General features: G+C 44.1%; 1 protein-coding gene across 1 annotated transcript; it reads right to left on the bottom strand.

Annotated features, from left to right (window-relative positions):
* Positions 1–14,593: 14,593 nt before the first annotated feature.
* Positions 14,594–15,394, bottom strand: LOC124285122 (probable saccharopine dehydrogenase [NADP(+), L-glutamate-forming]). The gene is made up of 2 exons (XM_046721275.1): positions 15,224–15,394; positions 14,594–14,827 (listed from the first exon to the last, which is right to left on the bottom strand). The coding sequence occupies exons 1-2, from the start codon at positions 15,381–15,383 to the stop codon at positions 14,724–14,726; spliced, it is 264 nt and encodes an 87-aa protein (XP_046577231.1). The 5' UTR covers positions 15,384–15,394; the 3' UTR covers positions 14,594–14,723.
* Between the last annotated feature and the right edge of the window lie 2,130 nt (positions 15,395–17,524).

The raw sequence follows: 17,524 nt of genomic DNA, 5'->3' as shown, positions 1-17,524 counted from the left end.
AGACATGCAGATGTGGAATCCACTGGTCAAGTCAACCTGTACAACCATGTGACCATGAAGACGGGCAGATGTGGAATCCACTGGTCAGGTAAATCTGTACAACCATGTGACCATGAAGACAGGCAGATGTGGAATCCACTGGTCAAGTCAACCTGTACAACCATGTGACCATGAGGACAGGCAGATGTGGAATCCACTGGTCAAGTCAACCTGTACAACCATGTGACCATGAAGACTGGCAGATGTGGAATCCATTGCTCAAGTCAACCTGTACAACCATGTCAAGATGAGGACAGGCAGATGTGGAATCCGCTGGTCAAGTCAACCTGTACATATAAGTTACCATGAGGACAGGCAGATGTGGAATCCACTGGTCAAGTCAACCTGTACAATCATGTGACCATGAAGACTGGCAGATGTGGAATCCACTGGTCAAGTCAACCTGTACAACCATGTGACCATGAAGACGGACAGATGTGGAATCAACTGGTCAAGTCAACCTGTACAACCATGTGACCATGAAGACTGGCAGATGTGGAATCCACTGGTCAAGTCAACCTGTACAACCATGTGACCATGAAGACAGGCAGATGTGGAATCCATTGCTCAAGTCAACCTGTACAACCATGTCAAGATGAGGACAGGCAGATGTGGAATCCGCTGGTCAAGTCAACCTGTACATATATGTTACCATGAGGACAGGCAGATTTGGAATCCACTGGTCAAGTCAACCTGTACAATCATGTGACCATGAAGACTGGCAAGTCAACCTGTACAACAATGTGACCATGAAGACATGCAGATGTGGAATCCACTGGTCAAGTCAACCTGTACAACCATGTGACCATGAAGACGGGCAGATGTGGAATCCACTGGTCAGGTCAATCTGTACAACCATGTGACCATGAAGACAGGCAGATGTGGAATCCACTGGTCAAGTCAACCTGTACAACCATGTGACCATGAGGACAGGCAGATGTGGAATCCACTGGTCAAGTCAACCTGTACAACCATGTGACCATGAAGACTGGCAGATGTGGAATCCACTGGTCAAGTCAACCTGTACAACCATGTGACCATGAAGACAGGCAGATGTGGAATCCACTGGTCAAGTCAACCTGTACAACCATGTGACCATGAAGACTGGCAGATGTGGAATCCACTGGTCAAGTCAACCTGTACAACCATGTGACCATGAAGACTGGCAGATGTGGAATCCACTGGTCAAGTCAACCTGTACAACCATGTGACCATGAAGACAGGCAGATGTGGAATCCACTGGTCAAGTCAACCTGTACAACCATGTGACCAGAAAGACAGCCAGATGTGGAATCCACTGGTCAAGTCAACCTGTACAACCATGTGACCATGAAGACGGACAGATGTGGAATCCACTGGTCAAGTCAACCTGTACAACCATGTGACCATGAAGACAGGCAGATGTGGAATCCATTGCTCAAGTCAACCTGTACAACCATGTCAAGATGAGGACAGGCAGATGTGGAATCCGCTGGTCAAGTCAACCTGTACATATATGTTACCATGAGGACAGGCAGATGTGGAATCCACTGGTCAAGTCAACCTGTACAATCATGTGACCATGAAGACTGGCAAGTCAACCTGTGCAACAATGTGACCATGAAGACATGCAGATGTGGAATCCACTGGTCAAGTCAACCTGTACAACCATGTGACCATGAAGACGGGCAGATGTGGAATCCACTGGTCAGGTAAATCTGTACAACCATGTGACCATGAAGACAGGCAGATGTGGAATCCACTGGTCAAGTCAACCTGTACAACCATGTGACCATGAGGACAGGCAGATGTGGAATCCACTGGTCAAGTCAACCTGTACAACCATGTGACCATGAAGACTGGCAGATGTGGAATCCATTGCTCAAGTCAACCTGTACAACCATGTCAAGATGAGGACAGGCAGATGTGGAATCCGCTGGTCAAGTCAACCTGTACATATAAGTTACCATGAGGACAGGCAGATGTGGAATCCACTGGTCAAGTCAACCTGTACAATCATGTGACCATGAAGACTGGCAAGTCAACCTGTACAACAATGTGACCATGAAGACATGCAGATGTGGAATCCACTGGTCAAGTCAACCTGTACAACCATGTGACCATGAAGACAGGCAGATGTGGAATCCACTGGTCAAGTCAGCCTGTACAACCATGTGACCATGAAGACAGGCAGATGTGGAATCCACTGGTCAAGTCAACCTGTACAACCATGTGACCATGAGGACATGCAGATGTGGAATCCACTGGTCAAGTCAACCTGTACAACCATGTGACCATGAACACTGGCAGATGTGGAATCCACTGGTCAAGTCAACCTGTACAACGATGTGACCATGAAGACAGGCAGATGTGGAATCCACTGGTCAAGTCAACCTGTACAACCATGTGACCATGAAGACAGGCAGATGTGGAATCCACTGGTCAAGTCAACCTGTACAACCATGTGACCATGAAGACTGGCAGATGTGGAATCCACTGGTCAAGTCAACCTGTACAACGATGTGACCATGAAGACAGGCAGATGTGGAATCCACTGGTCAAGTCAACCTGTACAACCATGTGACCAGAAAGACAGGCACATGTGGAATCCACTGGTCAAGTCAACCTGTACAACCATGTGACCATGAAGACAGGCAGATGTGGAATCCACTGGTCAAGTCAACCTGTACAACCATGTGACCATGAAGACTGGCAGATGTGGAATCCACTGGTCAAGTCAACCTGTACAACCATGTGACCATGAAGACTGGCAGATGTGGAATCCACTGGTCAAGTCAACCTGTACAACGATGTGACCATGAAGACAGGCAGATGTGGAATCCACTGGTCAAGTCAACCTGTACAACCATGTGACCAGAAAGACTGGCAGATGTGGAATCCACTGGTCAAGTCAACCTGTACAACCATGTGACCATGAAGACGGACAGATGTGGAATCAACTGGTCAAGTCAACCTGTACAACCATGTGACCATGAAGACTGGCAGATGTGGAATCCACTGGTCAAGTCAACCTGTACAACCATGTGACCATGAAGACAGGCAGATGTGGAATCCATTGCTCAAGTCAACCTGTACAACCATGTCAAGATGAGGACAGGCAGATGTGGAATCCGCTGGTCAAGTCAACCTGTACATATATGTTACCATGAGGACAGGCAGATGTGGAATCCACTGGTCAAGTCAACCTGTACAATCATGTGACCATGAAGACTGGCAAGTCAACCTGTACAACAATGTGACCATGAAGACATGCAGATGTGGAATCCACTGGTCAAGTCAACCTGTACAACCATGTGACCATGAAGACGGGCAGATGTGGAATCCACTGGTCAGGTCAATCTGTACAACCATGTGACCATGAAGACAGGCAGATGTGGAATCCACTGGTCAAGTCAACCTGTACAACCATGTGACCATGATGACAGGCAGATGTGGAATCCACTGGTCAAGTCAACCTGTACAACCATGTGACCATGAAGACTGGCAGATGTGGAATCCACTGGTCAAGTCAACCTGTACAACCATGTGACCATGAAGACAGGCAGATGTGGAATCCACTGGTCAAGTCAACCTGTACAACCATGTGACCATGAAGACTGGCAGATGTGAAATCCACTGGTCAAGTCAACCTGTACAACCATGTGACCATGAAGACTGGCAGATGTGGAATCCGCTGGTCAAGTCAACCCTGTACAACCATGTGACCATGAAGACAGGCAGATGTGGAATCCACTGGTCAAGTCAACCTGTACAACCATGTGACCAGAAAGACAGCCAGATGTGGAATCCACTGGTCAAGTCAACCTGTACAACCATGTGACCATGAAGACGGACAGATGTGGAATCCACTGGTCAAGTCAACCTGTACAACCATGTGACCATGAAGACAGGCAGATGTGGAATCCATTGCTCAAGTCAACCTGTACAACCATGTCAAGATGAGGACAGGCAGATGTGGAATCCGCTGGTCAAGTCAACCTGTACATATATGTTACCATGAGGACAGGCAGATGTGGAATCCACTGGTCAAGTCAACCTGTACAATCATGTGACCATGAAGACTGGCAAGTCAACCTGTACAACAATGTGACCATGAAGACATGCAGATGTGGAATCCACTGGTCAAGTCAACCTGTACAACCATGTGACCATGAAGACGGGCAGATGTGGAATCCACTGGTCAGGTCAATCTGTACAACCATGTGACCATGAAGACAGGCAGATGTGGAATCCACTGGTCAAGTCAACCTGTACAACCATGTGACCATGAAGACAGGCAGATGTGGAATCCACTGGTCAAGTCAACCTGTACAGCCATGTGACCATGAAGACTGGCAGATGTGGAATCCACTGGTCAAGTCAACCTGTACAACCATGTGACCATGAAGACTGGCAGATGTGGAATCCACTGGTCAAGTCAACCTGTACAATCATGTGACCATGAAGACTGGCAGATATGGAATCCACTGGTCAAGTCAACCTGTACAACCATGTGACCATGAAGACTGGCAGATGTGGAATCCACTGGTCAAGTCAACCTGTACAACCATGTGACCATGAAGACGGACAGATGTGGAATCCACTGGTCAAGTCAACCTGTACAACCATGTGACCATGAAGACAGGCAGATGTGGAATCCATTGCTCAAGTCAACCTGTACAACCATGTCAAGATGAGGACAGGCAGATGTGGAATCCGCTGGTCAAGTCAACCTGTACATATATGTTACCATGAGGACAGGCAGATGTGGAATCCACTGGTCAAGTCAACCTGTACAATCATGTGACCATGAAGACTGGCAAGTCAACCTGTACAACAATGTGACCATGAAGACATGCAGATGTGGAATCCACTGGTCAAGTCAACCTGTAAAACCATGTGACCATGAAGACAGGCAGATGTGGAATCCACTGGTCAAGTCAACCTGTACAACCATGTGACCATGAAGACTGGCAGATGTGGAATCCACTGGTCAAGTCAACCTGTACAACCATGTGACCATGAAGACTGGCAGATGTGGAATCCACTGGTCAAGTCAACCTGTACAACCATGTGACCATGAAGACAGGCAGATGTGGAATCCACTGGTCAAGTCAACCTGTACAACCATGTGACCAGAAAGACAGCCAGATGTGGAATCCACTGGTCAAGTCAACCTGTACAACCATGTGACCATGAAGACGGACAGATGTGGAATCCACTGGTCAAGTCAACCTGTACAACCATGTGACCATGAAGACAGGCAGATGTGGAATCCATTGCTCAAGTCAACCTGTACAACCATGTCAAGATGAGGACAGGCAGATGTGGAATCCGCTGGTCAAGTCAACCTGTACATATATGTTACCATGAGGACAGGCAGATGTGGAATCCACTGGTCAAGTCAACCTGTACAATCATGTGACCATGAAGACTGGCAAGTCGACCTGTACAACAATGTGACCATGAAGACATGCAGATGTGGAATCCACTGGTCAAGTCAACCTGTACAACCATGTGACGATGAAGACGGGCAGATGTGGAATCCACTGGTCAGGTCAATCTGTACAACCATGTGACCATGAAGACAGGCAGATGTGGAATCCACTGGTCAAGTCAACCTGTACAACCATGTGACCATGAAGACAGGCAGATGTGGAATCCACTGGTCAAGTCAACCTGTACAACCATGTGACCATGAAGACTGGCAGATGTGGAATCCACTGGTCAAGTCAACCTGTACAACCATGTGACCATGAAGACTGGCAGATGTGGAATCCACTGGTCAAGTCAACCTGTACAATCATGTGACCATGAAGACTGGCAGATATGGAATCCACTGGTCAAGTCAACCTGTACAACCATGTGACCATGAAGACTGGCAGATGTGGAATCCACTGGTCAAGTCAACCTGTACAACCATGTGACCATGAAGACGGACAGATGTGGAATCCACTGGTCAAGTCAACCTGTACAACCATGTGACCATGAAGACAGGCAGATGTGGAATCCATTGCTCAAGTCAACCTGTACAACCATGTCAAGATGAGGACAGGCAGATGTGGAATCCGCTGGTCAAGTCAACCTGTACATATATGTTACCATGAGGACAGGCAGATGTGGAATCCGATGGTCAAGTCAACCTGTACAATCATGTGACCATGAAGACTGGCAAGTCAACCTGTACAACAATGTGACCATGAAGACATGCAGATGTGGAATCCACTGGTCAAGTCAACCTGTACAACCATGTGACCATGAAGACGGGCAGATGTGGAATCCACTGGTCAGGTCAATCTGTACAACCATGTGACCATGAAGACAGGCAGATGTGGAATCCACTGGTCAAGTCAACCTGTACAACCATGTGACCATGAAGACAGGCAGATGTGGAATCCACTGGTCAAGTCAACCTGTACAACCATGTGACCATGAAGACTGGCAGATGTGGAATCCACTGGTCAAGTCAACCTGTACAACCATGTGACCATGAAGACTGGCAGATGTGGAATCCACTGGTCAAGTCAACCTGTACAACCATGTGACCATGAAGACTGGCAGATATGGAATCCACTGGTCAAGTCAACCTGTACAACCATGTGACCATGAAGACTGGCAGATGTGGAATCCACTGGTCAAGTCAACCTGTACAACCATGTGACCATGAAGACTGACAGATGTGGAATCCACTGGTCAAGTCAACCTGTACAACCATGTGACCATGAAGACTGGCAGATGTGGAACCCACTGGTCAAGTCAACCTGTACAACCATGTGACCATGAAGACTGGCAGATGTGGAATCCACTGGTCAAGTCAACCTGTACAACCATGTGACCCTGAAGACTGGCAGATGTGGAATCCACTGGTCAAGTCAACCTGTACAACCATGTGACCAGAAAGACAGGCAGATGTGGAATCCACTGGTCAAGTCAACCTGTACAACCATGTGACCATGAAGACTGGCAGATGTGGAATCCACTGGTCAGGTCAATCTGTACAACCATGTGACCATGAAGACAGGCAGATGTGGAATCCATTACTCAAGTCAACCTGTACAACCATGTCAAGATGAGGACAGGCAGATGTGGAATCCGCTGGTCAAGTCAACCTGTACATATATGTTACCATGAGGACAGGCAGATGTGGAATCCACTGGTCAAGTCAACCTGTACAGTCATGTGACCATGAAGACTGGCAAGTCAACCTGTACAACAATGTGACCATGAAGACATGCAGATGTGGAATCCACTGGTCAAGTCAACCTGTACAACCATGTGACCATGAAGACGGGCAGATGTGGAATCCACTGGTCAGGTCAATCTGTACAACCATGTGACCATGAAGACAGGCAGATGTGGAATCCACTGGTCAAGTCAACCTGTACAACCATGTGACCATGAAGACAGGCAGATGTGGAATCCACTGGTCAAGTCAACCTGTACAACCATGTGACCATGAAGACTGGCAGATGTGGAATCCACTGGTCAAGTCAACCTGTACAACCATGTGACCATGAAGACAGGCAGATGTGGAATCCACTGGTCAAGTCAACCTGTACAATCATGTGACCATGAAGACTGGCAGATATGGAATCCACTGGTCAAGTCAACCTGTACAACCATGTGACCATGAAGACTGGCAGATGTGGAATCCACTGGTCAAGTCAACCTGTACAACCATGTGACCATGAAGACGGACAGATGTGGAATCCACTGGTCAAGTCAACCTGTACAACCATGTGACCATGAAGACTGGCAGATGTGGAATCCACTGGTCAAGTCAACCTGTACAACCATGTGACCATGAAGACTGGCAGATGTGGAATCCACTGGTCAAGTCAACCTGTACAACCATGTGACCATGAAGACTGGCAGATGTGGAATTTACTGGTCAAGTCAACCTGTACAACCATGTGACCATGAAGACTGGCAGATGTGGAATCCACTGGTCAAGTCAACCTGTACAACCATGTGACCATGAAGACTGGCAGATGTGGAATCCACTGGTCAAGTCAACCTGTACAACCATGTGACCATGAAGACTGGCAGATGTGGAATCCACTGGTCAAGTCAACCTGTACAAGCATGTGACCATGAAGACTGACAGATGTGGAATCCACTGGTCAAGTCAACCTGTACAACCATGTGACCATGAAGACTGACAGATGTGGAATCCACTGGTCAAGTCAACCTGTACAACCATGTGACCATGAAGACAGGCAGATGTGGGAATCCACTGGTCAAGTCAACCTGTACAACCATGTGACCATGAAGACAGGCAGATGTGGAATCCACTGGTCAAGTCAACCTGTACAACCATGTGACCATGAAGACAGGCAGATGTGGAATCCACTGGTCAAGTCAACCTGTACAACCATGTGACCATGAGGACAGGCAGATGTGGAATCCACTGGTCAAGTCAACCTGTACAACCATGTGACCATGAAGACTGGCAGATGTGGAATCCACTGGTCAAGTCAACCTGTACAACCATGTGACCATGAAGACTGGCAGATGTGGAATCCACTGGTCAAGTCAACCTGTACAACCATGTGACCATGAAGACTGGCAGATGTGGAATCCACTGGTCAAGTCAACCTGTACAACCATGTGACCATGAAGACTGGCAGATGTGGAATTTACTGGTCAAGTCAACCTGTACAACCATGTGACCATGAAGACTGGCAGATGTGGAATCCACTGGTCAAGTCAACCTGTACAACCATGTGACCATGAAGACTGGCAGATGTGGAATCCACTGGTCAAGTCAACCTGTACAACCATGTGACCATGAAGACTGGCAGATGTGGAATCCACTGGTCAAGTCAACCTGTACAAGCATGTGACCATGAAGACTGACAGATGTGGAATCCACTGGTCAAGTCAACCTGTACAACCATGTGACCATGAAGACTGACAGATGTGGAATCCACTGGTCAAGTCAACCTGTACAACCATGTGACCATGAAGACAGGCAGATGTGGAATCCACTGGTCAAGTCAACCTGTACAACCATGTGACCATGAAGACAGGCAGATGTGGAATCCACTGGTCAAGTCAACCTGTACAACCATGTGACCATGAAGACAGGCAGATGTGGAATCCACTGGTCAAGTCAACCTGTACAACCATGTGACCATGAGGACAGGCAGATGTGGAATCCACTGGTCAAGTCAACCTGTACAACCATGTGACCATGAAGACTGGCAGATGTGGAATCCACTGGTCAAGTCAACCTGTACAACCATGTGACCATGAAGACAGGCAGATGTGGAATCCACTGGTCAAGTCAACCTGTACAACCATGTGACCATGAAGACTGGCAGATGTGGAATCCACTGGTCAAGTCAACCTGTACAACCATGTGACCATGAAGACTGGCAGATATGGAATCCACTGGTCAAGTCAACCTGTACAACCATGTGACCATGAAGACTGGCAGATGTGGAATCCACTGGTCAAGTCAACCTGTACAACCATGTGACCATGAAGACGGACAGATGTGGAATCCACTGGTCAAGTCAACCTGTACAACCATGTGACCATGAAGACAGGCAGATGTGGAATCCACTGGTCAAGTCAACCTGTACAACCATGTGACCAGAAAGACAGGCAGATGTGGAATCCACTGGTCAAGTCAACCTGTACAACCATGTGACCATGAAGACAGACAGATGTGGAATCCACTGGTCAAGTCAACCTGTACAACCATGTGACCATGAAGACTGGCAGATGTGGAATCCACTGGTCAAGTCAACCTGTACAACCATGTGACCATGAAGACTGGCAGATGTGGAATCCACTGGTCAAGTCAACCTGTACAACCATGTGACCATGAAGACTGGCAGATGTGGAATCCACTGGTCAAGTCAACCTGTACAACCATGTGACCCTGAAGACTGGCAGATGTGGAATCCACTGGTCAAGTCAACCTGTACAACCATGTGACCATGAAGACTGGCAGATGTGGAATCCACTGGTCAAGTCAACCTGTACAACCATGTGACCATGAAGACTGGCAGATGTGGAATCCACTGGTCAAGTCAACCTGTACAACCATGTGACCATGAAGACTGGCAGATATGGAATCCACTGGTCAAGTCAACCTGTACAACCATGTGACCATGAAGACTGGCAGATGTGGAATCCACTGGTCAAGTCAACCTGTACAACCATGTGACCATGAAGACGGACAGATGTGGAATCCACTGGTCAAGTCAACCTGTACAACCATGTGACCAGGAAGACTGGCAGATGTGGAATCCACTGGTCAAGTCAACCTGTACAACCATGTGAACAGGAAGACTGGCAGATGTAGTGTGCATGCTCCTTACAAGTATCAAGGGACAATAGGGCCTCGTCCTAATACCCCACCCCACGTCTAAGACACTCGTACAAACAGCCTTGCACTCGCTCACTCTCCTTTATTTACTCACTCACTCAGTGACAGAGCCCACACCTCATTTTCCAACTGACTGTCAAAACAAACACATGAAAATCCGGCTGTAACTTTAATGAAACAAATATATTATCTTTTGAATGTAGGCATTTTTATTTATTACTCATACATATTTATATTTTGATATATCAGTCATATCAGTATATAGTATATATCCATAGTGTGTGTGAGTGCACCTGCGTGCTTAAGGGTATCAATCAGTATACTGGTATATGTTTCTCACCAGTACAGAGTGTACCGTTAAGTGGAAGTGGAACTTGAATTTTATGTAATGGTCGTGAATAAGATAAAAATGATTGGGACTACACATTATGCTCTAGCGTGGAGTTTAATAGTTCAAAATCTTCTTTCGTTATGAATGTCATATTGTGTTTGTATTAAACATGGTTGTAGGTGATCTGTCCCTTTACATTTTATCTTGTGTGTTGAAATTCTCACTGAATTCCTTGAATGTAAAAGGACTCCAAAAAACAAACAAAAAGTATTTTTGTATGCAGACGATAGACTATGCAGACGATACCATATGCGGACGATACATTATGCGGACAATACAGTATGCGGACGATACAGTATGCAGATGTTGCAGTATGCAGACGAAAGAGTGTGCAGACGATACAGACGATTCTCGAGAAACTGCAGCTGTCATAGTGAACGTGTTTGCTGTTATGTCAGGCTTAAAAATCATTTATGACAGATCTCAAGCAATACGGATAGGTGCAAGGAGGAATAGTGCAGGGAGGTATTTGCCAAGTGTATAAACATTGTGTGGATTCCAGAATATGTTACGTTACAATGAATTTTTGCTTAAACAGATTTAAGAAACATGGCTCTCAGAGTTTTGAAAGTCAGCTTTTTTTAAATTGATTAATCAATAAGCACATACTCCCCTTGTTAGAATTGTTATTTGAAAGGTTTACTCATTTCCAATTCGAAATATCTTTTTCTCGCACTCATTAACCCCCTTTGTAATTTCCTGAAGGAGTTGAATAAAAAGTTATTTAATTTTTTTTTTAAGAGTTTGGAACTGGATAAAATTAAAAGATTATTAATTTGTAATCCTGTGACGGAGGGTGGTCTTGGAATGGTTGAAGTTTTATGCATCTGTAAATTCAAAGACGCTATCCCGGATAAGGAAACGGTTTTACATGACAAATGACTAACTTGAAACAATGCCTTCTTACTGCTTTCCTCACTGTCCAGATCTAGACATATGTGGCAAGGGTTTAGAAACTCAATAATGTCTTTTCCTTGGATGCTGTCTCTGCGTTTGTTTATTTTCGTTATGAAATCAGCCTGAATCTTTAATGTCTTTATAACTGGACCTGCCTTTTACGCCCACGACATCACCTTTAGTAAGTTCCTTTATTATCAATGATAACATGAAAACAAGTACACCCACATGCCTTGCTCAACTAGGTGATAATCCTGTTGACAGGAAATTGTTGAATCAGTTGAACGCATGTGATGTTCGCTATAAATGTAAATGTAAGTTAGAAGAATGTGTTCTCTCTGAATTAAACTGGGAAAATATATTTCTGAAACCACTTACAACTCCTGTACATGGCACGCGGAAATGGTTTCACTTATGAATTATACACAGGATTTTATCAACCGTTTCTGTATGACTTCTTTGAGTGCCATTTTAGAAGTTGGGAAGTACAATATTGAACACACTTTATGGATAACAACTTCTTTTTATTCGTGAGAGCGACGTTTCGAAACAGATTCTTGTACCGCTGTCAAGCATAATGTAACATGAAGAGGGGGGGAAGTATATATATGCTGGATGTAACAATGTAACAAAGAAAACAACATAATTAACATAATTGGCTAGGCAGAAAGCTGATGAAGCCAGAGAGTAGACAAAGGACAGGCGTGGAAGCCAATGATGTACAAATAATAATGAGATGTTTATACAGTAGATTGGGCTTGGTGGATGAGTGCATCATAAGCGGATGGAATGAAGTATCCTTGTTCTCGGTTGATGGTGGGCTTTTGGCGTTTGATGTGGATGGCTTCGGTGAGCTTGCGTTTAGTGAAGTCTGTTTGTTTTTTAGAGAGAATGGTGATGTCAGACCACTCTATTTGATGATTGGGGCTTGCTTTGATGTGGTCGGAATTGGTAAAAGAGGTCTGATGTTCTTTCACTCGGGTGTTGATGGGTCGGGAAGTTTCGCCTATGTAGCTCTGCCCACAATCACAGTTTATTCTGTAGATGACACATTTTGGGTTGTTGTTCTTTACGGTGGCGGGTTTTCTTCCATTGGCATGGAGAATGTTGTTAAGGCTGGAGGACGCGGAGAAGGTGGTATCTATGTCAGCTTGTTGTTTTAGGAGACGGCTGATTTGATACTCCCCAACCCCCCACCCCTTCATGTTCCATTATGCTTGACAACGGTACGAGAATCTGTATCGAAACGTCGCACTCACGAATAAAAAGAAGTTGTTATCCATAAAGTGTGTTCTATATTGTTTCTGTATGAAATCAACTGAGAGTAATTTATGTTCTTTTTGTCAGTGTGAAGCTACAACAAATAATCTTATTTTAGAGCTGAAAACAAGTTAAATGCTTCTGGCAATAACTATTAGGTCTTTTTATCAACATATCCATAATTTGAAACTGGACTTACAATATGTTCTGTTTTGTCCGAAGATATATTTACAGATGTGTTTCACCTACTTATGCTCTTTGCTACATTCTTTTTCTCTGAAAGTTTTGAAAACAACCCTAAATTCTTATCACTTAAAAATTATATCCACAACAGGTATATCATGTAAAGAAATATTGCCTACAGCAAACTCCAACAAAGTTAGTTCTATACTATGTGGATGTTCTACCGTGAACTAACTGATGTAGATATGTCGATTTCTGAAGCTCAGTGATCTTGACGTAATCCGTAGGACAATTCTTGATTTCTTAGATTTACCTTTTGAAATGTCGATGTTCAACTCATTTTATGTTTCGAAGTGTCTATAGTCAACCCATTTCATGTTTTCAAGTGTCTATATTCAACCCATTTTATGCTTTGAAGTGTCTATATTCAACCCATTTTATGCTTTGAAGTGTCTGTAGTCAACCCATTTTGTTTTGAAGTGTCTATATTCAACTCAATTTATGTGTTGAAGTGTCTATATTCAACCCATTTTACGCTTTGAAGTGTCTATATTCAACCCATTTTATGCTTTGAAGTGTCTATATTCAACCCATTTTATGCTTTGAAGTGTCTATATTCAACCCAATTTATGTTTTGAAGTGTCTGTAGTCAACCCATTTTGTTTTGAAGTGTCTATATTCAACCAATATTTTTGTTTTGAAGTGTGTATAGTCAACCCATTTTATGTTAAGTACAGAATGTGAGCAATTCTATGTGCGAATGAATGTATAAGTCAGTGTTTGAGTTTAAAAACAGCCGAGTTCATAATGCCATACCTCTGTTATGAACGTCATTAATATAAGCACATGGACTATACATGACAATAGCTTGTATAGTCATAGTCTTACTCGTGTCTTCTGTCTTTTCCCAACTGATCTGGTCCCAGCACAGTCGTACAACAATCTATTAGGTGCCTCACTCTCACGGTAGGGTTCGAATCCCGGATGGGACTCAGCCAAGAAAGTACAAGAATCTATACTTTCCTAACAAAGTGTAATCCCAAATATAATATATGGTACAGTTGTACAACAGCAAAGCTATACAACAGTATTTCACCAGAAAACTCATTGCAACAGTAAAGTTGTACAACAGCATGTCACAATAAAACTGTCCACAACAGTAAAGTTGTACAACAGCATGTCACAATAAAACTGTCCGCAACAGTAAAGTTGTACAACAGCATGTCACAATGAAACTGTCCGAAACAGTAAAGTTGTACAACAGCATGTCACAATGAAACTGTCCGAAACAGTAAGGTTGTACAACAGCATGTCACAATGAAACTGTCCGAAACAGTTAAGTTGTACAGCAGTATTTCACAATGAAACTGATTGCAATCCGTAAAGTTGTACAACACTATTTCACTATAACACTGATTACAACAGTAAAGTTGTACAACAGTATTTCACTATAAAACTGATTACAACAGTTTTAAAACTGAACGCGATGAGGGTGTAATACACGCAAAGTTAGCATGTGCTGTGTGAGAAAGGTGCGAGATATTTGTTACGTGGTGTTAGGCCTGCTAAGATCTGTTATCCATGAACTGTTATCTGCTTTCTTCTCTAATGATCGACTGGTATGCCCTTGCACTATTTGGTCACAATATTGATCCCCTTCCCCTGCAGGTTCTTCAGCATGGGTTTGTAGAGTTCGGGCACGATAGGAGCGATGACGCCCCTCAGAGTTATCTCCCCTGAAAGAGCGACAGGTTTATCATTCAGATGTTTTATCAAACTTAGATATTACGGTACATTTATGCTTGGATATATACGACAATTTGACACTACTGTAAGTCTTTTCTCGTATTGTTTGTGGCTCAACCGCCTGCCAGGGTCGATATAGCCTCATGGGTAAAGCGTTTGTCGATCTACACAGGACCCGATTTCGATTCTCACATGGTCACAATGAGTAAATTCAGATGCCGCGATATTGCTAGAATATTGCTAACGCTGGCTTAAAACATCACTCACTCACGCACCCAAACACCCGCAACCCAAAACCTGCCGGGCCGCACGCTCGCCTCGCTCACCTCGATCAAAGCTCACTCACTCACTCACTCACCCACTCACCCACCAGCCTCACTGCCTACCATTCAGTATCATCATGGCGGCTGTGGCTGCACAGTGACCCACAGTTTTGGACGTGGCTGAGTTGTTTCCAGCTTCTCCAAACACTGTCATCTCCATCTTCCGGGACTCGCTGTGTCCGTCAGGGAAGCTTCCGGTCACCTTGATGTCCATCAGAACCATGTCTCGGTCGGCGGAGTCTGAATGTGTATTAATCACACTTGCTGAATTGACGCTACACAACCCAAACCTCTTATTAACACTGCACATCCAACCAGCTGCAGACCAAACTATGTCACAGATCAAGTAGACAGACGACGTTTCTGTGCCTCAGACCAACTGCAGACCAACCTATATCACAGATCAAGTAGACAGACGAAATGACTGTACCTCAGACCAGCTGAAGACCAACCTATGTCACAGATCAAGTAGACAGACTACGTGACTGTACATCAGACCAACTGCAGATAAGCTAAAGTCACAGATCAAGTAGACAGGCGACGTGACTGTACATCAGATCAACAGCAGACCAATCTATGTCACAGATTAATAGACAGGCGACGTGACTGTACATCAGATCAACAGCAGACCAATCTATGTCACAGATCAAGTAGACAGGCGACGTGACTGTACATCAGATCAACAGCAGACCAATCTATGTCACAGATCAAGTAGACAGGCGACGTGACTGTACATCAGATCAACAGCAGACCAATCTATGTCACAGATTAATAGACAGGCGACGTGACTGTACATCAGATCAACAGCAGACCAATCTATATCACAGATTAATAGACAGGCGACGTGACTGTACATCAGATCAACAGCAGACCAATCTATGTCAGAGATTAATAGACAGGCGACGTGACTGTACATCAGATCAACAGCAGACCAATCTATGTCACAGATTAATAGACAGGCGACGTGACTGTACATCAGATCAACAGCAGACCAATCTATGTCACAGATTAATAGACAGACGATGCGGTAGTACATCAGACCAACTGCAAACCAACTGTAAAAATATCACTACAGTATAACTGTAAAACGTCAGAGTGAAATTTAAAACATCACAGTGAAACCATCCCCTCTAAATAAATGTAAAACCTTATAGTGAAATTATACTGTAGATGTTGTAAAACCTCATAGTGAAAGAATAATCGCAGTATAATGGCAAAACCTTATAGTGAAAGAATAATCGCAGTATAATGGCAAAACCTTATAGTGAAAGAATTAATCGCAGTATAATGGCAAAACCTTATAGTGAAAGAATTAATCGCAGTATAATGGCAAAACCTCATAGTGAAAGAATAATCGCAGTATAATGGGTGAAACCTTATAGTGAAAGTATCAGTCTGTGTAGATGCTGATAGCGGGTGGTCAGCATCGCTGACTTGATTGACATCGGTTCCCACCTGCGTAGATCCATGCTGTTGATCACTGGATTGTCAGGGCCCAGGTTCACAAAGCTCTCATAAGCCTAAGATCTCGTAACTTTTCTCGTAGCATTCGTACCTCCTATGTTACAGTATAGGGGGTACGAATGCTACGAGAAAGGTTACGAGATCTTAGGCTTAACTCACCATGCCTATCATGAACATTGTCAAAGCCATAACTCACCATACCGTACCATGAACATTTTAAAGTCGAAGCCATACCCCACCATACCATACCTACCATATTTAAAGTCAGGGCGTGATGCAAGGTGATGGACAAGCGTTTTAAATGGTGTTGAAATCTTCTTGATTTCTTCAGATCCTAGCAAGCCAAGACTGCAAAGTAGACAATGTGAAGGGTACACTTGATGTTTCAAAACATGTAACCTTTATACAGCAGCTATGCAGTCTACATACTCCCCATCAAAAGTTTAGACTCGTTTAAAGCATTCATTATATGTTATGAACATATATGTGGTTACATCGAAAATGAATTTCTCTACTAACATAGGGGAACCAACTGCAAACCTTGTGCAGGTGAACTGCGTGAGGATCATGCATCAAATTGCTGAAAAGCATGTGTAAATATTGTGCGGATGAACAGCTGCGTTTTGGTGTAAAGATTTGATTAGAATTCACCAATTTTCACTTAGTTTCATGATTTTTTGTACTCATGACAATAATCTTTTCAACGCTACGAATTTGTTTTACAATACATCAGTTCATGTGTAAACAGTACCTTTGAACAGTATGGAATATTTTGGAAAATCTAGTTTAGAACAGTTGACTGAAGTAAGTGGTTACATTTACACTAGTGAGTCAAAGTTTTAATAGGGAGTATAATATTCCTGATTGAAATACAGGGTAGACGGATTAATCAGTCAGTTG

Source organism: Haliotis rubra, unplaced genomic scaffold (genome assembly GCF_003918875.1).
Source record: "Haliotis rubra isolate DU_JTF1 unplaced genomic scaffold, ASM391887v1 Scf353, whole genome shotgun sequence".
Taxonomy (NCBI): domain Eukaryota; kingdom Metazoa; phylum Mollusca; class Gastropoda; order Lepetellida; family Haliotidae; genus Haliotis; species Haliotis rubra.
This window is presented reverse-complemented; position numbering and strand designations above follow the sequence as displayed.